The sequence below is a fragment of the Metarhizium robertsii genome (genome assembly GCF_000187425.2).
Source record: "Metarhizium robertsii ARSEF 23 chromosome Unknown MAA_Scf_9, whole genome shotgun sequence".
Taxonomy (NCBI): domain Eukaryota; kingdom Fungi; phylum Ascomycota; class Sordariomycetes; order Hypocreales; family Clavicipitaceae; genus Metarhizium; species Metarhizium robertsii.
This window is the reverse complement of record NW_011942237.1, coordinates 984,295-1,008,388: the sequence shown is the minus strand read 5'-3', so window position 1 is coordinate 1,008,388 and position 24,094 is coordinate 984,295. Positions and strand designations below refer to the sequence as shown.

At 53.7% G+C, this 24,094-nt stretch overlaps 6 protein-coding genes across 6 annotated transcripts in view; 2 read left to right on the top strand and 4 right to left on the bottom strand.

Moving 5' to 3' along the window:
• The window catches only part of MAA_09752 (HET-domain-containing protein), a gene marked incomplete at both ends in the record, with an annotated part of 1,598 nt that extends 1,177 nt beyond the window's left edge, over window positions 1-421 (top strand). Inside the window, one exon of the mRNA XM_007827750.1 lies at window positions 26-421. Within this exon, the coding sequence (XP_007825941.1) occupies window positions 26-421 (396 nt within the window). The remainder of the gene's footprint in view (window positions 1-25) is intronic.
• A 664-nt stretch (window positions 422-1,085) lies between these two features.
• Window positions 1,086-2,865, bottom strand: MAA_09751 (Ankyrin and HET domain protein; the record flags this gene model as incomplete). The annotated part of the gene is made up of 4 exons (XM_007827749.2): window positions 1,086-1,546; window positions 1,616-1,963; window positions 1,993-2,446; window positions 2,836-2,865. The coding sequence occupies 4 exons, from the start codon at window positions 2,863-2,865 to the stop codon at window positions 1,086-1,088; spliced, it is 1,293 nt and encodes a 430-aa protein (XP_007825940.2).
• A 584-nt stretch (window positions 2,866-3,449) lies between these two features.
• Window positions 3,450-4,577, top strand: MAA_09750 (zinc alcohol dehydrogenase; the record flags this gene model as incomplete). The annotated part of the gene is made up of 1 exon (XM_007827748.2): window positions 3,450-4,577. One exon carries the CDS (start codon window positions 3,450-3,452, stop codon window positions 4,575-4,577), a length of 1,128 nt encoding a protein of 375 aa, XP_007825939.2.
• A 2,733-nt stretch (window positions 4,578-7,310) lies between these two features.
• MAA_09749 (Fungal fucose-specific lectin) lies at window positions 7,311-8,590 on the bottom strand (the record flags this gene model as incomplete). The annotated part of the gene is made up of 4 exons (XM_007827747.1): window positions 7,311-7,698; window positions 7,785-7,884; window positions 7,978-8,122; window positions 8,309-8,590. The coding sequence occupies 4 exons, from the start codon at window positions 8,588-8,590 to the stop codon at window positions 7,311-7,313; spliced, it is 915 nt and encodes a 304-aa protein (XP_007825938.1).
• Window positions 8,591-11,041: 2,451 nt separating this feature from the next.
• MAA_09748 (cation transporting ATPase) lies at window positions 11,042-15,733 on the bottom strand (the record flags this gene model as incomplete). Its single annotated transcript, XM_007827746.1, has 2 exons — window positions 11,042-11,471; window positions 11,535-15,733. The coding sequence occupies 2 exons, from the start codon at window positions 15,731-15,733 to the stop codon at window positions 11,042-11,044; spliced, it is 4,629 nt and encodes a 1,542-aa protein (XP_007825937.1).
• A 2,073-nt stretch (window positions 15,734-17,806) lies between these two features.
• On the bottom strand, window positions 17,807-19,842 carry MAA_09747 (transcription factor-like protein; the record flags this gene model as incomplete). Its single annotated transcript, XM_007827745.1, has 3 exons — window positions 17,807-19,110; window positions 19,179-19,387; window positions 19,493-19,842. 3 exons carry the CDS (start codon window positions 19,840-19,842, stop codon window positions 17,807-17,809), a joined length of 1,863 nt encoding a protein of 620 aa, XP_007825936.1.
• Between the last annotated feature and the right edge of the window lie 4,252 nt (window positions 19,843-24,094).

Sequence of the window (24,094 nt, the reverse complement as noted above, 5' to 3'; positions counted from 1 at the left end):
GCCGGGCCCGCCGCCCGGCCTGCAGGGCGCCTGGGCTCACGAGACGGCCACCCCCGACGAGCCCCGGCTGGCCATGCTCAAGATGTCCGCGGCGCCGTGGGGCCAGACGCCTTGCAAGCTGGCGTTTGTGCCGCCCGACACGCGGCAGGGCGACCTCGTCTGCCGCGTCGACGGCCACCCCATGAAGAGGGTCGTCGTGCGCCCGGCCCCCGAGGACCACTCCAACGACGTGAGGATGCACATTTGCGGCACCGCCCTGACTGTCAGGGACGTCCTGGCCGACGGGGGCTTCGACGACGGCAGTGTTCACATGTCGTACAAGCTGGACTTGATGATGGACGCAAGGACCCTGTACGCCTTGATTTTCGGGAACCATGATGAGCGGCTGGAGACACTGCTGGAGACACTGCAAGTGAAGTAGGTGGCTGTATAATATGGACCTTGTATACGGCGTTGATGTATATCTACTCTGGCACGCACGCACGCACATACATAGACCTGTAGGTATAGATGTGTAAAATATGCTCAAAATATACAAGTCAGCCTCACTAATCGACGAGAGCATCATGTGGCTTGTATTCTAGCAACAAGACTATACCTATGGAAGCTACGGGAGGAACTTTCAATGTACTAGATATGTGTATATATACTGTTGTATATAACGGCCGATGTACATCTATGCAAAGACGCGGGTAAAAATACATGTATACATACATATAGATGAATGGATGGGCATGTATCTATTCCATCTATCAAACAAGTTCAATTTCTCCCACGTCACTCCTCAACAGAGGCACCACCTCCCCATGCATCAAACCACTGACATACGCAGCCCCCATAAACGAATACCTCCCGACACGGCCATCACCAGCGCTGTCACCACCCAGCCTTAGAACCGCCGGCGTATTTAACCCGGGCAGCACCTACACCTTGTTGCCCGGCGACGTGTCCATGCACAGGAAACACGACAGGCTTGCGCCGGGCAGGTAGCCGCCCTTGCCTTGCAGTGACAGCGGCAGCTTCAGCCACGACGGGTCAAACGCGAGCTTCTTGCTGGGCCTCGTGCCGAAGCGCCCGCCGACGGCCTAGACGCGGCCGATAAAGCACCCCCGTACACGGAGCAGGCTGCTCGCCGCGTTGTCGGGCGTCGTCTCGGGCGGGACGTACTCCAGCCCCCTGTCCGCGCAAAAGCTGCGAGGGACAGGGTTCGCCGCCGCGACGCTGTAGTCCGGCACCCAGGACGACAGGTCTTTCCTCTGGCAGAGCGGGTAGACGCAGCTCGACAGGGCGGCTAGAGATGCCTCGCCCCGGATGAGGTCCCTCGTTGCCGCGGTGTAAATCCCCGCGAGACCCATGCCGTAGTCGGCCCGGTGCCGCTCCGCAGCATACAGGTTCAGCAGGCCGTCGTAGGCGAACACCTTGTCCCGGGGGTCGGACGCTACAAAAGTCCAAAAGTTGTACACCAGATGCTTCAGCGTGAACCGCGATCGCGAGTCCTTGGCGTCGTCGTCGCCGCCGCCGCCGCCGCCCCTGCCACCTCGGCTAGCTGAATTTTTAAAGCGTCGCCATTTCGACATCTCTGCCATGTTTCACACAACGGCCACGGCTGGGAGACCTGAAGGGATGAATCGAGATGATAGCGACGAGCCCAGCCTCCCTTCGTTGTATGGAATGGCTTCCGAGGCTTGGCCCAGGTCCCGCCAGGATAGAGACTGGTCACCGATGCACATGAGCAGTGCGCCGGGGAGAACGGCTTCCTGGGCGGTCCAGGCGCGGCGGAACCATTGTCGTTGGTAGAGAGAGGCCAGGCTTGCCCAGTCCCGTTCCGAGATGTACGTCATGTTGGCGGCGGCGTATTTTCCCTTGTCCTTGCCGGAAAGGGGCTCAATGACGGCGTCTTTCAACGCGGCGAGATGCGTCGACAGAGTGTTTAAAACTTGAATCCCCCTGCTGGAGTGGTCATCTGGTGGTCCCAGACAGGCAAGAGTATACATGGCATTCGATTCGAGTATATCCGGTCCATCATGGCCACCTGGGCGCTCTTCTCGGCGACATCTTCCTGATTGATGCAAATGGTGTCGGCCCAGACCATGGGCCTCGGCACACGTCTCGAGGCCACGGCGAGGCTGGCCGTCCCTTGCTCTTCTTCTGCCTCCCCTGCCTGCGCGGCTTCAATAAAAGCGGCAACGGCGTCATGGCCTTTTTCTGTCGCCAAATCCGCGGGGAGGTTGCCTTGGTGGTCCTCGTTGCTCCTGCACCCACACCTGAGCAGCACCTTGGCACACTCCAGCTGGGCCTGGTCGGCGGCGTAATGAAGGGCGTTGTATCCCAGGTACACGAGAGGCAGATGTAAGGTGGGCTCGTGATGTCGTCGAGGTCTTTTGCGACGAGGGAGAAGCGGAGGTTTCCGTCTGGAGAAGGGTCCAGTCTTTCGAGGAGGCGTGTGCTAGATGGGGTGGAAAGGGGATCATGTTTGAAGGGAGGGCAAACCTGGGGGTGATGGCATCGTGATGTTTTGCCGGCAAGACTCAACTGCAACACGAGCGGCAATGCTTCGTTTCATTCGAGGTGATTGACGGGCCAGCATAACACATTAAACTTGGCTACCCTGAAGGCGCAGCTGCAGAGCGACCGCAGCGACCTCTGGCCGCTCAAGCGGGGTGGTTGCATTGATGACGAAAGGTGGCAATGACGTATTGATGTGTTGAAGATGTTCGTGTTGCAAATCAGTCGAGGCTCTAGATGTCTCGATTATGATTTTGATGCCGTCCCGCGGGTGCGGTTCTCGCCAAGCCTAAAAGAGCCTGTTGAAGCGGAACCCTAACCCTAACCCACCTCGGGTGGAGTAAAGTTACCATCTGTCATGTCTGTTGAAGTCAAAGTCAACGACATCAGCCCCATCAACTCGTCAACGAGAACCCAAACTCAGACCATGACAGCAACGCCAGTGACATTCCGGCCAACTCATCTGCGACTCATCAACATTCTGCAGCAAAGGAAAGGAAAAGACAGAAAGTGGCCGATCCTCGGCACCACCCGATAGCCGGAATAACCTTCTTTTGATCCACAAACGGCGTCGCATTCCTTGTCTACCGACCACATCAACGCAATATTGGACACACGCCAGAGACATACAATCCGGCACACAAGTACCGATACAAAAGGCCAGATTTCAAGTTGACGCCGCGCAGGACTATTGGTTTGGAGAGCGCCAGGCATGAACCCCGTGTTCAGCTGTGTGGGGCGACGTTGACAAGCCTCGAGACACAAATAACGACGCTCAACACCATGTTCAGGTGCAGGACGAAGCTGCCGACTTGACGTGTGCCGTCTGAAAAAGCGAGTGTAAAACACAGAAACTACTACTCCGCCCTTGGGCACCCAAAATCCGGCACCCCAGGGCCGCCTCCAGCAACAAAAACATCCTCAACACCAAAGAACCCCTCATCATGACATCCCACCACCGCCTTTGGACCTTCACGGCGCGCGGCCCGCCCTCGTCCGTCCTCGCATTCACGTCCGGCCCAGCGCCAACCCTGCCGCCCCGTCTCCCTCTACCACGCGACTCGCCCACCCCCGAAGAATGGATCCTCGTCAAGGTGGCCTTTGCCGGGCTCAACGTCGGCGCCATCTTCCAAATGACGCTGATCCCGGCCCTTCTGCGCGCCGACACCTGCACGCCCGAGATGGACCTCAGCGGCACCGTCACCGACACGTGGCACCCCGACGCCCACGCCGCGGGCTCCCGCTTCGCCCGGGGCGACAAGGTCGTCGCCATGCTGCCGGCCTCGCACGCCCTGGCCACGGGCACCGGCGCGCTGGCTGAGTACGTCGCCATCCCCGCCAAGTACGCCGTCCGCAAGCCCGACAATGTGAGCTTCGCCGACGCCGCCGGCTGCCTGCTGACGGGCATGACGGCCGCGCAGCTGGTCGCCGACGCCGCGCTCAAGCCGGGCCAAGGCGTGCTCGTCGTCGCCGCGAGCGGCGGCATCGGCACCATGGTGGTGCAGATGGCGCGCAAGGCCGTCGGCGCCGCGGGCCGCGTCGTCGGCGTGTGCAGCGGCGCCAACGCGGACACGGTGCGAGGCTTGGGCGCCGACGACGTGGTCGACTACACGCTGCACGCTGACCTGGCCGCCCACCTCGGCGCCGCCTTTGCCTCGGCGCCCTTTGACGCCGTCGTCGACACGCTCGGCTTCCAGGCGCTGTATGCCCGCTCGCCGTCGTACCTCGTCCCCGGTGGCGTCTACTGCTCCGTGGGCATCAAGCCGCCGTCCTTTGGGGTGCCCGACTTTCTGCGCGCCGTCGTGCAGATGAAGCTGAACGAGTGGTGGCCCGTCGCCAGGTGGCTCGGCGGCGTGGGCCGGCCGTGGAAGGGCGCGTCCATGATGTCGCCTACGCGGGAGGACCGCGAGAGCATCGTGGGCATGCTGGCTAGGGGCGAGCTCAGGGTGGTGAGGGACAGTGTGTGGGCGTTTGCCGACGCCGACAAGGCCTATGAGAAGCTGGGCGGGCGGCATGCGAGGGGCAAGGTCTTGGTTCGGGTCGATGGTGGTGTTGGCGATGATGAGTGCTAGCGGAGGATCAGGAGGATGGCATCTGGTGTCGCCTCCGTTGTCTTGTAGTTATAGGTTGTGGTGACGATGTTATATCGCAGTGCATGCAGAGTAGTTGGGTATGGGCGTCCTTTCTCCCCTCTACATTTCAGTACTTATGACTGGTAATAACGATAGAATAAAACAAACAACTTGATATTTGTATGTATAGTTGGTAAAGAATACGCTATAATATGCTGCGTGCGATAAAGTTTAGGGTTGCATATTTTCTTTATATTATTATATGTTCAAGTAGTAATAGTATTATCATCTAGTATTTAAGATTATCTCTTCTCCTTTCTTGATTTTGAGCTTATAATTGTAGTTAGTGCCTATGTCTTTACACACGATTCCTGGGATAAGGCCTGATATAGCCTCTTCTGCTCTCTTGATTATTATTTATAGCCAGTAATAAATTTATATCAGGCCTCTTTATCTAGCCTCTTGTGACAAGGGATCAATAAAGGGCTTGGAGTGATAACTCCATTCATCTGATAACAGTCTTTGGCATCAAAGGTCCGGTTTGCTCAAATCCTACATAACCCAAAGAGATCAATTTATGTAAGAAGTCGGTAAGCCTATGGTCCAGGTCTTGATATTATAGCCCTCGTGTAACGTCCGTGTGGCAGCTCTACATTTCTGTTTCGTATCAACAGCCAGCAATATCATAGGATAGCCCCCATTGGTTAATAGTTAATGTGGCTTCATCATACGCTTTTGTTCATGCTGGGCTAGAATTTATCTTGCAATTTACTGTACCGTATTATAATATGAAGCGCGATAGCCCGTGCGTGATCTGGTTAAATGCTTTTTGCCTTCCGCGTAGATGAAAGCGGTTCCATGAACAAACTTTCAGCTCACACTGCACCTTGTTGGTTTCCATTATAAGTTACTACTAGTTCCCTGGGCTTGAATGGTTATAAAGTCGTTTCTGGCTGCTAATGGCTTGACAATGACGACTGTAAAGCCATTTGCTGCTCCATGTCCTTTACGACGTCGCAACAAGCACCACCAAATGCCCTGCAAAAACGCCCAAGATAAGTTTAATTTGAAGCACATGGTACGTATAAAATACTAGGTATACGATACGTCACACAGTCCCCATACAATTTCCATTATAAACCCCAGATAACTTTCTTCTTCCTTGACGTAGTTACTCATAAAGATTCTGCCTTGCCCTTCTCCAAAGAACGAGGTTCCCCAGGCACACACGACCCAGTCCAAAGAAGCAATCTTAAGCAGGAGAAATTCCGAGACGCGGTCGACAAGCAAGAATGGCTTGCAAAGGGCTTGGGGAGGGAGACAAGTTCTAGATGACACAAAAATCCTCTCCCAAGCCCCTGATCTTTCCCGTCGGCAAGCATGCCATGACAATACTGACTCTTGTGTCGACTCCAGAACCAAGGTTATCCAAGCCATCTGTCTAATTTCGAGCCTTAGCATCTTGACCGAGACCACAATGGAATGCCCACACCACAGTCGCTTGACCTGGCTATCGTCGGATATCCTGCCTTCCCCCGCTCTCGTCTTTAACGGAACCCAACCGCCGCCAGACCCCTCTAACCAAGAAATTTCAAACCCCGTTGTCGATATTTAGCCTGCTGTTGACCTGAATTCACATCTTGAAGCCTCTCAGGAGCCGACTTTAGAAGCGAAATCAGCACACTTCACCATAGCAGAGGCTCAGTGTAGTTTCCGTCGTCGGTCTTTGTGGAAGATGACTCTAGCCCATTAGGGAGCAAGTTGCGGCAACAGCCTAGACGGCAACTGCCTTTGGCCCTTGTCCGAAGCATGCATTGGGCTTTTGTCTTCGTTTGAATCGGGCGCTTGCGCATGCATGACTCTCACCAATGGCAGTGAGCCATCCCGGGCTCGAGACTCCTGGGTAGTATACAGGCCTCAACCATGCATGTGCTCTGCAACTCTTGTGCAAGTTGGCAAGGTGGCTTGAACAAGACGTCCCGCGAAAGTTGGCAAGTTGGCTTGAACGGCCGTGTTTGCGAATGCGCACCCCAGTTCCATGCTTGAAGCTGGGAGCCGTCTTGCCCTCCTCGCCGCATAGAGAGGGGTAATATTGGGCAGCCACGGAGCGGGAGCGATCAATATCACCCCATCCGTTGGCGAGGGGGAGAGAAGAGAAACATACCAGCTGCGGCATATTTGTGATTGGAAGGAGGGACAAAGGGTCATGGAATCTTGGGGCCGAGGGAATATCACAGGGAGCGCGTTGGGACCCGGGCGCGAGCGCTTTCTATACCTTTCTTCTTACGAGGCACATAGATTGATCGCGCATGCGAGTGGTGATGGGAGGAGAGTAAACATTGAATCGACGGACAAGCACGGGGGTTGATGAGAAGAACCGCTGTACTGGCCTACCAGCTCTACGGGGACGGTAGCCATCACCTATCGTATGAGTACTATTCATTTCTAAAGACTGCCTTGTTATCCCGGAAGCTCCGTCTGTTCCTGGCTTGTACGCCTTGTCAGTGTTTTACTAGAGTCATGGGAAATATAAGGGCACGAATCACTGGTTCTTATTCAACGACTGGAATCTCATGACACTACACATTCTGGAACAACCATTTGCCTCGAGGACCAAGCAGCCGCTCCGTCCATAGTGTTGCAGACTGCGCACACCAAGCAACCAGCTCTCCGTCCACCATCCCGCCCGTGGCCGTGATATGCAAACCGCGGGCAAGCAATACACGGGGCCGCTTAGGCCGGGGGCAGAGCCTGCTGCCCAACCTTCCACTTGCCCTCCCATTCAAACTCCGTCACAGCCGTGAACTTTGTCCCGTTCTGGATGTACACGCGCAGCACGGGCTTGGGGATGGCAGCGACGTGGGACGCGGGAATAGAGCCCTGCGCGAAGTCGCCGTCGTACCAGCCCGTGCTGTGATCCCAGCCCTTCTCCTTGATAACATTGCCCGGGGAGCCGGAGCCGTAGTAGAGGCGGATCGCCACGTTGCTGTGCTCCGTCCACGACGTGACGCCCAGTGCGGCGCGAGGCGTGGCATCCTTGACGTGCAGACTGCCCGTCTGCCAGCGCGAGCCGTCGTAGACCTTTTCGACAATGTTGAGGTTCGTGTCCTGCACGTAGACGCTGTACGCCACGGCGTTTGTTAGTCCGGGGGAAGAGAGAACCGCAGCTCGGCGGCTCGAGTCCAGGGCAGACGGTATTCAACGTACCGGATATTGTGTGACTTGCCCCAGGTGGCGACTGCGATGGAGGAGCCGGGAATGGCCTCGCCTAGGTTGGCGCCGACAGTCCAGCCGTGCTTGGTGTCATCTGTTCGAGTTTCATCCGAGTGAGCACGATTTCACTTGTCCGCAGTCTAAGAGCCATTGGCTCTGATGGCCCGTCCCCCGGAGTGCGACTTACAGCACCATTCCTGGATGTGGTTGTCGTCCTCGAGCTGGCCATAGAGGCGGATCAATTTGTGATCCTCGGACGATGATTCGAGGAACGTGGCAGCCAAGCCAGAGTAAGGCGCCAACTTGAACCTGTTGTTCAGAGCCCCGTCGTACTGTCCACGCCAGAAGTCAGTCAATGTGTTTTGTGGAAGGCGTGGATATAGCAAAAGTACTGCCATATCCCGTCGTACAAGGACCGGCTGAGAAGTCGACCACCAAGCCTCGACTCTCTACAACGTTTCGAGGCCCTCCGAAAAAGGGGACAACAGAGGCAGTGGGAAGCCGGGCAGAGTACGTACCCAATGCTTGCCGTGCTTGTCGTAGCAAATCTCCTTGGCCTTGTTGTCCTCGCCGATGTAATAGACGCGGATAAAGTCCAGGCCAAGAGAGGTTGCGGCGACGGGAGAGCCAATCTTGCCCCTGGCGATGACGTTGCGGCTGCCGCCGCCAGTCCATTTGCCCTCGTACATTGCCTCCCGGATTCCACCAAATACATCCGACTCATAGACGCGGATGCTGGAGCCCTTGTTAATGGCAGCCACGGAGGCGCGCATAGCAATGTCATTGATTTCAGCAGGCATCTTGACTTGGCTGACGGGTGAAGAGTATTTTCAATGGAAGCTTGAACAAGAGTTTGAAGGTCTCGACTTTGGGTCAAGGTGTTGAGTGAAGTTGCGAATGGAGCTGTGTGCAAGCAAACCGTGCCGAGCGGAGGAAGAATGGGCGAATTTATACATGTAGCCCAACGACAAGCTTATTTCCCCGCAACCGCGACGACACATTCTGCATCCACGGGCTGACTCGGTGCGTTCGAGGCCCGGTTTCGCGGGGGAGGGAATAATGCAGCATGGTTGCAGTTGGCGCTCTCGGCGTGCCGTCCAGCTACCCATTCATCTTGTGTCCCGGTGAGTGAATAGCTGCAGCCGGACCCAAGCAGACAGAGAGCCGTCAGTCGCATCAACGAGCCCTGCATTGAATGAAACACGAGACGGAATGAAAATCTTTGGGCATCAGGAGGGGAAGAGACAACGGCGTAAGTGGCGTGCAACTTTATAGGGTTGCAACCATTCCGCGGTCTGAGACGGTGAGACATTTGCCGTTGATTTTGTAGCGGTGTAAACATCGTCCACGGACTTTTTGAAAGGTGGTTTGATGCAGCTCGTGTGTTTTTTGTTACAGAAAAGAACAATAGTATGCTTGTTGCGAGGTAATTATCCCCCCTTGTATGCCGTTCATGTTTAGCCAAGGCATATCCATCGGGGACCTTGTTTACATCTGGGAGCACAGCTCTCATAAAGCACAACCAACCCTCCAGGAGAAGATACCATGTCTTGGTAAGCCTCATGTATACAGTCAGAGGCAAAAGTACTTGCCCAGCCCCAAATCACTCTACGCCACCAGGTAGGCAAATTCGTATTGCTCGCCGTAAATAGTAAGAGGCTACGATACAAGCACAGTATTGCTCTTGCTGGCTCAAATCAGTGCTTGTTATAGTAGTTTGTAAATTCAAGCCACATCTAGCCATAATCTAGTGCATAACTATGCTACTTTTACTTTCAACGTTGCTTTTATTTGCTATAATTCTTGTTATCAAGTATTCTCTTCTTCAGCCTATCCCGATATTCGTACAAGCACTGCACCTGGTAGGCCCGAATCAAATCAACACCGTGTGCCTGATTGTCCATGAGACAAATTGCTGTCTTCGCCAGCACACCTAGAAAGCAACAAAGAGCTGCCATGTACAAGTTCAGCCCACAGTTTTGGGCATCAACACTTGTAAAAACGCAACACTGCCAACGCAACACTCGGACATTTTGACGCGGCACCATCCTGTCCTTGGGTAATCTATGCCTTTTACAGATTATTCTGCATATCCTCAGCCCCAGACAACACTACTCTATGCGGGGGCTGCCGAAGTGCAGTCGGTCACCAGCGCCATGGTCACTTGGGGAAGACTCGTAATGATTTACCACTCTCCAAGGCATGTGGGAAGCTTGTCACATGCAAACTCCAGAACAGAGATTACGAATACCTCACGGAAGCCTCTTTGCTGTAGATATTTATTCAGAGGCGAAACTCCATCTCCGAGACGCAATGACATGGTTTGTGGTGATGGAAAAAATATTTCTCAAATATCAATATTATGAAGCATTTATAAGCACTACTAGTTGCCATACATCTTGCTATAAAAGACTAAGATTGTGTATAAATCGTAAGGGTTATATTTAGTTCATCTTAACCCGAGTTACTAATATCAAAACGGGCACTCGCAAGCGAAAATTACAGCTTAGGAACGGCCAGGCATATCGCGTTGATACCTGACGCAGTCCTCACACCAGCATTTATTGATACAGGTCGAACGAATAAAAAACGTAATAAACAGAGGGAGTCTACAACCTCAATTAGTCAGTAGAGCTGACGGCGCCAAAAGGTATTCCCCAAGATAGCAACACTTCACAGCCACAACGTGCAGAGAACAACTTCAAGCAGTGTGGTACTTCGAGCAAGAACAAAAGGGCGAGGCGCAAGAGCCCGCCGCCCAATGGTTGCAATTACACCTGGCGACACCGGGAGAAAATCGCGGCGTCGCATTTGAAATGGAGGACGCAGGGGTACGGACCTGCCAAAGGCGTTATATAAATGAGCATATCCTCCTCGTCATCAGTCTACGTGGATGTATGCGAGAGGAAATACTTAGTCTCGGAGACGCCTTGGTCTAAACGCAACCACAAGTGTCACCAGCACCTACCTGGGGACGGGGGCAATGACGAGGGACGACTCACGAGCCACCGTAGCGTTTTGCTCACCGAACCAGGCGTCCACCAGGAGGATGAGGAGACAGTCTCGTCATGAGACGACTTGAGTAGAAAAAGAAAAATATCCAATTCTCGGTAACTATACTAAATACGCCATGCCATATATACCTGGTATCAAGCCCCAAAAACGCCAACAGCCAGACAGTACTCCTTCCCGCCCTAAACAGCGGTCCCAACAACATGTAACCTTCTTCGCTCTATACAAATGTACAACGCTCACCGTGTGTCTTCTCGCCCATCCTCGACAGCCACGCTCCCCCGTCCCCGGCGCATAATCAAGTCCTGCATCTCGACATCATCATCCTCAACGCCCGCCTCCTGCAGAGCCGCATGTTCGCGCAGCGCCTGCCTCGCACCCGCGTCCTTTTCAATGCGCTGCATGAGGTCCTGGTCCGTCGGCCAGTACACCCTCCGCACGCCCTGGACCACCAGGTCCATGATGACGAGCGTAGCGAGCGCCACGAGCAGCGTCGTCCACCACGAAACCTGGCGGCCAAAGTTGTCGAGGAAGCCGCGGCGGACCATATCCTTGCCCACCCTTTGGGGGTACATGCCCGACAGGAAGAGACACCAGAGGAACCAGCCGGCAATGGAGATGATGAAGCCACCAAAGGTGATGACCGTTTTGGAGTGTAGCTCGAGGATCCTGCCGTCGCGTTAGTTCAGACTAAAACAAAAAAAAGGGAGGGGGAGAGACAGAGAGACTAACAATAGCTTAATGTTGATGAAAATGACGCCAACCGTAAAGCACACCGCCCCCATGGCGTACAGGCTAGTGTCCGCCGTGAAAAGGGCACTCCAAAACTCGCCGAGCGTCAAGTAGTAAATGACAAAGCTGCCCGCGACGCCCATGAGCATCCAGCCAAAGTACTGCCGAATGTTGAACCCCCTGTTCTGCTGTCCAAACGTGTACAGCTCCGGCACAGCGAGCAGCGTCTCCGCGCTGAGGTCCTTTTCAAAAATGCCCAATAAGATTACCGGCAGTGAGGTGAACAGGCTATTGAATACAGTTAGACTCCACGACTCAAAGAGCGAGGTGCCCGAGTACCCATTGAACCGCTGGAAGTGCGCCTGGACCAAGAAGAAGAGGATTTCTTTCCAAAAGGTGGCGAGGACGTATTTTCCTGTGCGGAGGTAGTTCCAGCGGCCGTGGACGAACAGCAGCTGCTGGAGGAAGCGAAACTGCGCGATGGAGTAATCGGATATACGTGAGGCTTGGAGACCTTCGCGGCCCGATATGCCAATGCCGACATGGGAGGATTGTATCATGCCAATGTCGTTGGCACCGTCGCCGATGGCGAGGGTCATTGAGGATGGGACGAAGCGGCGGATCGACGTGACGAGTTGAGCCTTTTGGGAGGGTGAGGCGCGGCAGCAGATGACCGAGTCGACGCGGAGGACGAGGTCGTAAAAGAGGACGGCCAGGTCGTCGGATGCGTCGATGGTGGCCAGGGTTTGGCCGTCGACCACGACGACAGAGTGCGGGACCATACCACGACAGACGTCGTTGAGGGTGGAAGTCATGACGTCTTGGAGGTTACCTCTGCTGCCGTCGAGGATGTAGATTTCGGAAAACGGCTTGCACACGCGGGCCGAGTGGCCAATATTAACTGCTGTCTCGCGCTTGTCGCCCGTCAGCATCCAGACCTTGATATTGGCCCGTCGCAGCTTGTCAATCGTCTCGGGCACCCCGTCTTGCAATTTGTCTTCAATGGCTGTGGCGCCAGCAAGCTCAAACTTTTGCTCAATCATCTCGCCAGCCTGTTCAACCAGCTCCTGACGGTTGACAAGACTGGTCTCTGCCTCGCGGTACAATTGCTTCCAAGAGGCGTAAACATCCTCCTCGATGTACCGATACGCGTACAGCAATGTCCGCAAACCTTCCGTCGCAAAATCTTCGATATGCTGGAAGCAATGCTCGAAAACAGCCGCCTCGTTGCTGGCGACGGACTCGTCAATTCGATGGTCAACGTCCTCAACCGACGGCACCATGTTCAGACTCAGTCGTCTGGCGCGCAACACATCCAACGAACCTCGAGGCGTTCCCGGTTCCTCGGCTTGTCGTCTAGCCATCCGAGAGCCAACGCCCTCTGAGTAGGAAAGTCTGTTGACATCGGTCGACAGTCTACCAATGCTGCGTCGAAGTCCCTCCAACCGATCAATCGATTCACCTCGCTTCAAGGCAAAACTCGTTCTCGGCGTACCCCTTCCACTGGCCATGCTCATTCGCGTTCGGGCCTTGTCCTGTTCGAATGTCTTGCGCACACTAGCCCGTCGGCTAATGTCCTTTGCCTTTTGTTCAGCTAAATGGCTCAATTTGAGTCGCGAAGTAATGACGTTATCGGCACCTTTGCAAAAGACGCAAATGCGACCGTTGGGCATTCTGATAATGATGGACATTCTCTTCCTCTTGCTGCTGAATTCAATCACGTCCAGCACCTGGTACGACTCGACCTGAACCACACCCCTGTCATCATTTGTCTGCAACTTGATCGTCTTCGCAGGGCGATCAACTAACAGCCACCCCATGTCGCGAGCAGCTTCTACCAGGGCCAACTCATCTGGGGAAGCAGCCTGAAACGAAAATTCACCGTCGTCCCGTTTCTCGGGCAAGCAGGTGTGACATAAAGCAATACAGAGCAAAAAATGCTTGACCTTGCGAGAGAAGACGGTATTTGGATGTCGGCGGACATAGTCCAACATATCCTCCGTCTTGACCTCTGGTTCCTCATTCGGGCGAACCGTCGATTTCCAGTGTGAGGCGCTTGCAAAGGAGCCAGTTCTCCTGGGAGGCACTGGTCCATTACCATCCTCCTCCTCGTCTTCTTCTTCTTCCAGAATATCATCTTCATCCCGATGAAAGAACTTGGTCTTGTGCGGCGACACAGGCGGAGTCTGCTGCGTCTGATTGCCTTTGCTGCGACAACTCCACGACGCGGCCGCCTCAATCTTCTTCTGCTTCACATCCTTATCGCGTTGTACATCCATGTCGTGAAGGAAAGCCACACCCGCAACGCTCATCTTGCGGAACCGCATGACATTTTCAGTCAATGTGCCCGTCTTGTCCGAAAATACATAGCTCACTTGGCCCAGGTTTTCCAGAATGGTGGTCGTATTGGCCACCATGGGAGTGTCCGTCACGGGATCGTACATGTCGACGTCCTGCAGCAGGATAAGCTGGCCGATCTTGATGATTTCCATGCTGATGTATAAAGACAGCGGGATGAGTGTGTTGAACATGATGAGGTAGCCGAAAAAGATTTCCTTAAAGGGGACGCTGGCAGTCCACTGGCCTGTGGTAACTAGGTAGAACGATAGGTCCTGGATATTCTTCTTCCACAGCGAGTAACCAATGGTTAGTCCCGCAGCAAGCATGAGTACAATGACAATCTGGAAGAGTACCATTTTGTTGATCATGGTGTGCATGGCGGGCTTCTTGGCAGTGACGTTCTTATTGGCATTCATGCGAATCTTGCACTCCTCTCCCGAATTAACCACGATGCCAATCACCTCGGCAGTGTTGCGAAGAATCGATCCGCGGTAGACGACGTTGTTCAACGACAGCGGCAGTGTTTCGTCTCCGACTGTAGCTCGACCATCATAGCTGTACAAGTCAATGTTGGGGTCTTCCGAAACAATTGAAGCCGTGGTCGACCTGATCCCGTCCAGCGTGCTGCACCGCTCTGCCAGCAGAGGACAGGCCTGCTTACTCTTGAGATTCGTCTCGCCATCTAGAGCCATTGTCTCAATGTATGCAACGCCATTAGGCCCCGTGGCATGCAGCAAAATCATATCCGCGGGCACGCCATCATTTCGTCTCAATCTCACCACATCACCAACCTTGACATGTTGCCACTGCATGCACAACCAGTCTCGAGGGCTCATGTCACGCACGCCGCTCTCGAGGTCGGCATCACCAGTTGCGGCGCGTACCTCGGTTTGCGTCGCATCCTTCTCCGTGGTACTACCTCCTTGTCCGCGGTTCAAAACCCAAGTTTCGCTGCGATTCTCCGACTTGTCCAGCTGATACCTTCTATAATCATCATATCCCTCCTTGAGCATGCTAAAAGCGACAAAGATTGACAAGGGTACTATCGTCGTCCACCGTCCCACGGTGCTCAAGCCAGGAACCATCTGCAAGATACCCATGACCAAAAAATAAAAATTACCCAATTTGCTGAACTGGAACAGCAGCTGCTTAGGCACAAAATCGTACGCGGTATACCGACTAGATCGAATGAAGTTGCTGACGTACGGACGCTGGCTTCGCTCGTCAATCAGCGCATCTGACGGATTCAGGGGAATATGACGGCCATCGTTGCTCGGGCGCAACGGCTTCCTCCGTAATACGCCCTCCATGATCAGTTTCTGATATGTACTAGCGAGGGAGACCTTGAAGGCATCCTTCCATGAGGCGTTTCGCAATGCCTTGTTCGCCTTGTCCTTCCTGTTCTTGCCTGGCCTGAATCGCCGGATGGAGTCTCTCAAGGTCTGGGTAGTCTTGTCATTGGCAGGGCTTGTAATTGAGACATGGGCAGTCTTAGTCTTGTCTGTGCGATCACGAGTGTCGCCAAAGGACGACCCCATCTCGGTCACGGCATCTCTTGAGGGAATGGTAAGTAGTACATGCTGATCATTCCGACTCGTCGAGTCCACCAATGACCGGTTATTCGACGCCGGTCCCGAAAAAGACACAGCTCGCACAACACCGCTGGGGTTCGAGGGGTCGGAATTCGCTCTCCTCGGGGCCGCCTGTCTGGTCAGATTCGTCGAATAGCTATCGTTGCCGCGCTCGTGTTCCACGACGGGTGTAGCATGAGAGGCACCGTGGTCGTGGTCGCCGTCGCCGTCGCCGTCGTGGTGCGCCAATGTGCCGCTATTTCGGCTGGGCGGTTGTACGGGTGCCATTGTGCTTCAAAATGCAACAGTGTCTCAGTGTTGAGACGTGACGAGCTGCATGTTTGTTGAACTGGGAAAAGCAATTGATGCTCGCAGGAGGAATTCGCAAAAAAGTAAGGGATTTCGCTAACAGTCCAAGCGGGCAAAGACGTCGAATGGGAAGAGATCAAGGGGAAAACGCAGGCCGCTGGAGAAGAGAAAGATTGAATGGCGAAGACAAATGCAGCGGTCGTGCAAAGGCAGAGCTAAAGAACAAGAAAAAGAAGGGGAAAACAAGACCGTGGCAGGACGCAAGATGTTGTCAACGCAAGAAACACCATCGCAACTCGTTCAAGACTCGGGCGGGATGTCCAAGAGTCCACACGTGCGGGTTTCGGTCACGGCGACATCAGTGACAGCCATGGCTGCAAATGTCAACGGGTCCCTGCCATGTTGACCCCTTCCGGTCTGCATTGCCCCGTGGCGCCCCAGTTTGTCAGGCTCAGCCAGGGACACTTGCGTGGCCAGAGCCGATGAAGGAAGTGGCGCGGCTGCCAGTGGTCGGTTCAATGTTGGTCCATCTAAACGGATCTGCTCCTCCTGGCCCGTGAACCAACCAATCAATTAGCAAGGAACGCCATAGTGGCTGATGAATGACAATAAATGACAATACTACTCCGTACGAGCGGAGTACCACTCCGAAAGAGAGGGAGGACTTCCGGTCAGCCACAGGCACTACACTGCCATCATCAATCGCAAAGGGTGTGCCGCCGTCCATCCTGCCTGGTTGACCTCATGCGCATCAGCAGCCACGGACCGGCTACGGAGTATTGTGCTAGTACTACTAGTAGTATCGACCTGTACACAGTCAGGGAACGTGGGGCCAGCTATTTTAGTCCGGCCCAAACAGTTTCTGGACTCAACTTGCCATGTCCGTACCACCGACCCCGCCTGGCCAACCACACACGCCATCTTCCTCTCCAACCCCAACCCAAATACCCAACATCACATTCTCACAGCGTATACTCCGTACATGATAACATTCAAAATATGAAAGCTTTGAACCCATTTTGTATTCCTAGATGCGGCCGCAAGTATGAACCAAGTCCCATCTTCGCCAGCCCACCGCGTGGCCAATGTCCACGCTTCACCGGTGTAGAGGCAGTCTCTAGGCCGCCGCCGCAGCTGTGATGACACCACATGCCCAAGGAAGAGCCCTCAGAATTGTATGTCACCATCCCCAAAGTCACACAAACCATTGATGCTTTTGTGTTGCTTCTCTACTCCTCGGCGCACTTCTTTCCTAATTACAAGGAGCATAAAAAAAATCCAAAATCACTCCCCTCCTTTCCAAAAAAAAAAAAAAAAAAAAAGGAAAAAAACCTCTGCCTGAGCCTCCTGGGCCCGCCTATTATTATTCAATCGCCAACATAAACAAGGGACAACCGAAACCAAACAGCAAAGATAGAAAAAATGACCAATATTACTCAAGATATGCAAGAAATATAGATTAGGTCCCCAGAGGTAGCGCGGTGGCACAATCCACTACTCTTGGATGGACAGGTGCTCGAAAACGGGGAAATGAAGAAGCCAAGCTGAAGAGGAAAAGTAGAGTAGAAAATGAAAACAAGCCACCAGGGTGCCGTCAAGTCGCAAAATTCTGTGCGATAAAAAATATTGCAATGCGATTGCCGCAGGGAAGGAAAGATAGGGGGAAATGCACGATCGTTGTTATACCGCACGTACATGTGTGGTGTCATAGAGTGCTATCGTCGTGAACCAACACGAATTGATCGAGTTGCCGTTGCGTGGTACTGGTGAGTACATCGTTGAGGAGCGAGGATGTGAAAGAGTCAAGAGACAGAACATCCGCATGAAGAGACGGGGGTATGTAGCAAAGCCTTCTAAACGACATAAAAACAAAGAGGTATTAGTATCCAATCCGAGACCAAAAAATAGCCCATGGTATCAACTGCTTCAAGCGAGCAGAAACATAAAAAGCAACGCCTGCATGATATGTACATCTTTCTTGACCAGACTCCGCTCTCTTAGCCTTTTCAGAAAGAGTCTCACTAGACTGGGAACGAACATCTTCAGTCATTATCATGTAGGATGCGCAACAGACTCTGGTGACAAGCTGACAGGCTCGACATGATCAAACTGAACTAGCTGATCCATATCAAGATCGCCCTGTTGCGGGTGTACAAAGTTGTTTGGAGACTGACCATGCATGGGCAGGTTGATTGTGTGCTTGGAATACATCTCATTTAGACTCGTGCCGTCCTCCGAGACGGCACAGGAAGCATCATGGCCGCCACCGTAGACTTCAGCAGAGCCAGGACGGCCCATCATCGACATTGGTGGAGATTGTTCGACAATGGACGGCTCAGCAGCACCGTTGTATGGCATCGGAGACATGGTACCACCATTGTGCTCGGGGCCAACCATGGGCGACAAGAAGGCACCGTTGCTGTAGGGCGTCCCGAAGTTGGTGGGTGGAAGAGGCCCTGTGTCTGGTCCCTGTGACAGATACGTCCCAGCAGGGCTGGGGGGGAACTCGGAAGGTGAGGCAGTCGTGGCCGACATTGGGTACTGTCGCATATCCAGTCCGAAACCAGCCTGAGTATCGATCCTTAAGTTGTGGCCCATACCGCTTGGCTGTTGCGGGACAGGGGCATAAATATTCGGATTGTGTTGAGGAGGGCCCATCTCACCGGGCGGTTGAATGTAAAACGAGGGCATTGGCTGGTTTTGGAACATGGCAAAGTCGATCGGCCCAGGAACAGACCGACTGCGCTGTCTCTTGTGGCCGTGTGGCGGTGGTCGCATGGCCGAGTGCATCTGGTTCATACCCCAATGTTCCTGCATCATGCCAGCGTGCGGCTGCTGAAAGTTGGGTTGTGATGCAGGTCGTGCAGTTGGTGACACTGGAGCTGACACAGAAATCGCGTGCGGGTCGGCGACAACGGCGGCGGGGAAGTGCTGAGGGTTGTGTCGGTTCATGAACGAATCGAGGGAAACGAGTTTAGCCAGCTGGTTTGTCAAAACCTTTGGGTTTCCACCTAGCTGATGGATCATACATTGAGTGGCCTGGAGATCCTCTGTGAAGTCGCCAACTTGGTAGAAGCCGCTAGTTGTTGAGGATGAATCCATGAAGAAGTGGGGGGCACGGTTCAATTCAATGACAATGCCACCCATCTTGTTTGGGTCTGCCTCATTATTTTCCAGCCAGATGTTTTTGATGTACGAAAAGGGATACTCAATCTTGTATCCCGCCTGTTCGTTGTTAATGTAGTAGGTCATGGTACACTTGTCGGGTGAATAAAAGATGATAAGGTCCATGGTATTTTGTCCAACTCGAGTCCATTTTCCAATACTTAGGGAGCGGCAGGTAAGATGGTGGATCACTAAGGAACGATAGGGGTCAGTAAGGCTCGTCGCGTTGCCAGTAAACGCGCATGATACTCTGACTCACAAACTTTGCCTTGAGCTTGGTCGCCGCCAAGAAGCATGCCATTGTGACCAAAAGGCATCAAACCGGTACGACCAAGGTAGTTACCGCCAAGACCCTTGCCAGTTTCCATGGCTTGCATGGCCAGGTATGCCCTCATAGACTCTGGGATAGAGTCGATATCTTCACCTGTTTCCAGACTCTTCTTTGCCAACAACTTGATTTTGGCTCGTCTATAACTAACATCAGTCTCATTGACTCCACCCCGAATAAGAAATTCAAACGCCCAACGGCAAAGCCGAATTCGGGGGGCAGCAAGCACTGAGGGGGGGACATACCGGTTCTGAAACCAAATTTGAACAGACCTCTCGGTCATGTTGATTTCGTCCGCTATTCTTTCCCTAACTCCAGCGGTGGGGGTTGGGTTTTTATTGAACTCCATCTCCAGGATACTAAGCTGATCCTGGGTTGCTCTTTGTCTCTTCTGGTTCTTCTGCTGCTGGGTCAGAGTACTCTTTCTCGGAGGTCGCTTAGAATTAGAGTGCCCATTGCCACCAGAACTTGACTGTGATGGTGAAAGCTTGTTTGAAGACGTAGGCGTAACAACATCACTTTCGGGAAAAGAGCCAGGATCTGGCACGGAAGAAGCAGTGGTCAAGGCCACGGTATGCTCGACCTCGGTGGCCATTGCGAACGCGTCAGGAAAGAGGTTGGGACCAAGCGTTTGAGTCGTGTCGCGTCCCGTTTGCGATGGTTAAGCCCAACAAAGGGATTGCCTATCAGCAGCGGCGATACTATCGGGGTGGCTCGAAATCGTAGATTGGCCGGCTTTCAGGGGGCCGTTAGAGGTGAAATCGAAGCAAAACGGCGTCGTTGGCTTGAATTTGAATTCGATGGCGCACAGAAATGCCAGTCCGACGGGAACAATGATTAGACTAGAGGTAGCGAAAAGCAAGGGACGGGTTGGAAAACAATTTCGAGGTCCAAAGCTAGGAACAGGGGGCGTAGCGAGTGTGTGTGTTGATTCGCGTGTAACAAAATAGGCAATGAATGTCAGTCTCTAAAATCCCATAGTGGGCGGACGGTTAAGGGCCTTTGGGGTGACGTCGTGGATGAGGAGCCGAAAGAATGTAATGGTCCCGGAAAGAGTGACGGGAACCGAAAGGGCTACTGAGCAAGAGAGTGACTCAAAAGGAAAGAAAGGCGTCAAGAAAGGAAAGGAAGTAGCAACAGTACAACGGGTGAAAGATGGTGATGGGAAAGACGAAAAGAAAAACGGACATGGAGGATGGGCAGACGGGGGAGCAACCCTGCGGGCCAGAGAGACCGCACCAGTTGGCCCGAGCCCAGGCAGGCCAGCGCCAGGCACTTGAGAAGACTGGAGGGGGCAGACCTGGACACCTGGGATGAACGGATCTCAGCGCCGGGGAAGCACGGGGGTGTGGCAGCACTCCTCGGGGCACCTGGAACTCGAGGACTCGGCTTGGGTCCAGACAGGAGTTGCGGGAGGCATTGACAGACTGGCCAGACATATGCGACCTGCCTGGGCCACCAGACTCCAGCCAACCGCTTGACCGCTTCCAGGAGCAGGAGGGTCAGGCGGCGGATGCAGGCTGCGCAGCTCCGTAATGCTGCAGGAACAGGCGCAAGCCGGGCCCATCCCAGCCTGCTGCGTGGTGCCTGGCGTGGTGCGTGGTGCGTGGTGCGCTGTGTGTGAGTGTGCGTTGGGTGTGTTATGTTGCGTGTGCGACTGAGCGGCGCGCGTGGGAAAGGCGAGGGGCGACGTGCTAAACTCGGAAGAGAAACGATTGATGCACACCATCGCGCGCCAAACTTCTGAACTCGAACCAGAGGCCTCGAGTCCATCCATTGTCCACTTGGACACATCGGACCCGACCGGGGTATGTGAGCATAACCTCCCATTGGCCTCGATGTGCCTGGCACTTGGGTCTGGTACCACCCCGGCTCTGCCCACACACACCCCGTCTGACTGGTGACTGGTTCTCTCGCATGGCCTTCGGCGAGGCGCGCGCAAGACACCAGAAACCCAAACGACCTTTTTGCTTGCTTGCTTGCTTGCCCATGGGCATCCAGTAGTTACTATCAAAGCATCTAGCATCAAGCATCGAGCATCGAGCATCCAACAACATCCAGCGAGTTGACTCTCGGCTTGTCTCGCCACTTCGCCGCGTATGGCGCGTTGCAGCAACTCGAAAAGGGACTGGGTCATGTTCGTCCTGAGCCCATCATACTCTACTCCGTGCTCACGCCCAGTCCGACATCAGGCACGATATAAAGAGCCAGTCCGAAAGTTTACAGCCAGCATGAGCATGAGATGATGCAACGACTCAACGGTTTGGATGACAACCATGGCCATCCCAGTATTGTCCGCTGTAGAGTCTGCCTTCGGCCTGCCGAGTACTCCCGTAGCCTGGTGATACTCCGTATTCTGTAACGACACCAGCACCATTTTGCCAACAAGGACAGGGTTGAAGGACTCATGATGCTCCATGTGGCTCTGGACACATAGACGATCGCCCACCTCTTGACCAACTGGATGCCACTCAGACTCTGGCAAAGTCTGGGAGCTCCCATCTCCCCTGATGTCGTCGGCGCGTTGTGGGGATGCTTCTGATGCAACTTGGACAAGGCTTGGGCATGTGGCGGACGTAGACTCGCGGGTTCCTGAACTCTTCGTTCCTGATCTTTCCCCTAAACGGTCGTCGCGCCAGTCGGGGCCGTCCCTCTCAACCATATCCATGCCTTGTGCCTGAGCTCCTTCTCCACCTGCGCCTCCAGACACCTCTCCTCCATGTAACGTATGTACATATGTACATACATACGTACATGAGCCTGTATGTATGTACTGCATACTCCTTACAGAGCACACATACAACACATACTAAATTGATGTGCATAGTCGGATGAGGCGGACGAAACACTCAGCCAGCATCGCACATTCTTACCTGATTCCTTTGTAATGTGCGCTGTCCTTGTACAAACATCGGCGCAGAGGCTCGCTGCCAACATCACCCTCCCATTATTAGCATTACTCCGTACTCCGTCGCCCGCTCCAAGGGGCACGGTACATTTTTAGCCTCCGGTCAGGGGGGGTCGTCAGTTGCGCCAAAATCCCTTCGCCGATACATCGTCTCCATACCTCAGGCACGCAAGACAGCCATCCTTGTGCCGAGAGCCAAGGGTGCAGTGAGTGTGAATGGGTGGCCTGTTACGGAGCAGAGTTGGCGGCTGGCTTCTGCCCTCCGGCCCTGGGCTTATTCTAGTAGTAGTACTAGTACTCCGTACTCCGTAGTAGTACCATCCTACCATCCTCCCCCATTTTGCGATGAACTCGTTGGACGACACCACGTACCGTACAACTACTCCGTACTGGTTGAACAGCCCCGCCGTCACCCTCTGGCTTGTTTCTTCTGTGCGCGAACTTTTGGATCGCACCTGGCACGGCGTCCATGATTTGTCGTTAAAAACCGATTACGGCGACTGCAGACAGTGGATGATCTAGTCCGCATTGTGCTCTCTTTGCAGTGGGATAGAAAAAGGCAAAATATCGTTCATGCCCAGTGTTTCCAACGGTTCAGCCGAACAAGCCTCCTGTCGCAAGGCTCTGCCTAGATAGAATGTGCATAGAGTCATATGGCCATAATACTAGTACCCTGCCTGCTCTGCTACGCTCAACGCAGAGTGGATATGCAGAGTCTAAGACATGTGAACAAAAGGCATCATTCGCCCCATGCCCGCCATGGCGTCAAGGTCGGGGGTTCCTGTCCAAAAAAGCTGAGACTGAATGCGGCGCTTGATGCAGGCTTTCGTGGGCCTCATCGACAATACTATCACGGCCTGTCACCACGTGCTAACATATTTGACGGACATGACTGCGGTGCCCATGTTCTGTGCTAGTTCAGACTTTCCCACGGACTTCTTATCTTGGGCTCCAAGTCTTTTCCTGTCAAGGACCATTTATGCGATGGAATGGTTCGTCCCATCAGGGTGGGGGAAGTGTCCGATCATTGGACTGAGTTGTTCCGAATTCGGTACCTTTTTTGTCTTGGCTTTTGACGACTTGGCTCTGCTCTGCCAGAGGCTGGCTGTGTCTCCTTCCCCATGCCCTTCCACGACAAATGTCCAAAAGGGGCCAATGGACAGTGACACATAACGGTGTTGAGTTACACACGAGTATGTCGGGATTTGCCACGGGCTGATGGACCGGAGGAAATCAGTACTAATGAGAATGAGCCCAACCCAGCCCAAGTCGCATGAGTGAGGCAAGAAGCACTGCAGTTCCCATTGGCGAGCATCATGGCGTGGTGAAAGCTGCAAGGTACTCCGTTTGTGCCACAGAGAGTGTGAGGTTGGAGTAATGTCACATTCGCAAGGGGTAGCATGTTGAACAACACGACCCCAAAATAATAGTAGGAATTGGCCAGTCGAGAGAAGATTTTATGAGACTCCAACAGCGAATATGACAGGTTGTACTTTGCAGGTGTCTCCAGGTCGAATAGCAATCAATTATTGCCTCTTATCAATGAAATTGCAGGCCGCTTGGTATTTGTGTATGTGCACATAATGATAACGCCTCCAGGGAAGGCTACTGCCTAAACATTCAACAGTTCAGGTCAGCACGTCTTGATTCGCACCGGGGCTGTGAAAAATTGGCCGGTTTGTGCTATGACAGGATCTCGAAGTGATCTGTGCTCCAGTCCTTGCCACATCAGTACTCCGTACCCGTCGATGTTTATCATCGATTTGCCATCTCACTGTCCTGGGGATGATTCGAGTTATTTACTCGAGTGTGGTTTTTCACCAAATGGCGGTAAACCGAATGGAATCGACAGCTGAACTAGATTCTCTTGGTCATGTAGAAATACCTGGCGAACTCGCGACCACAGTTTTACCATACTCCTTTCTGTTTCGATGTCTTG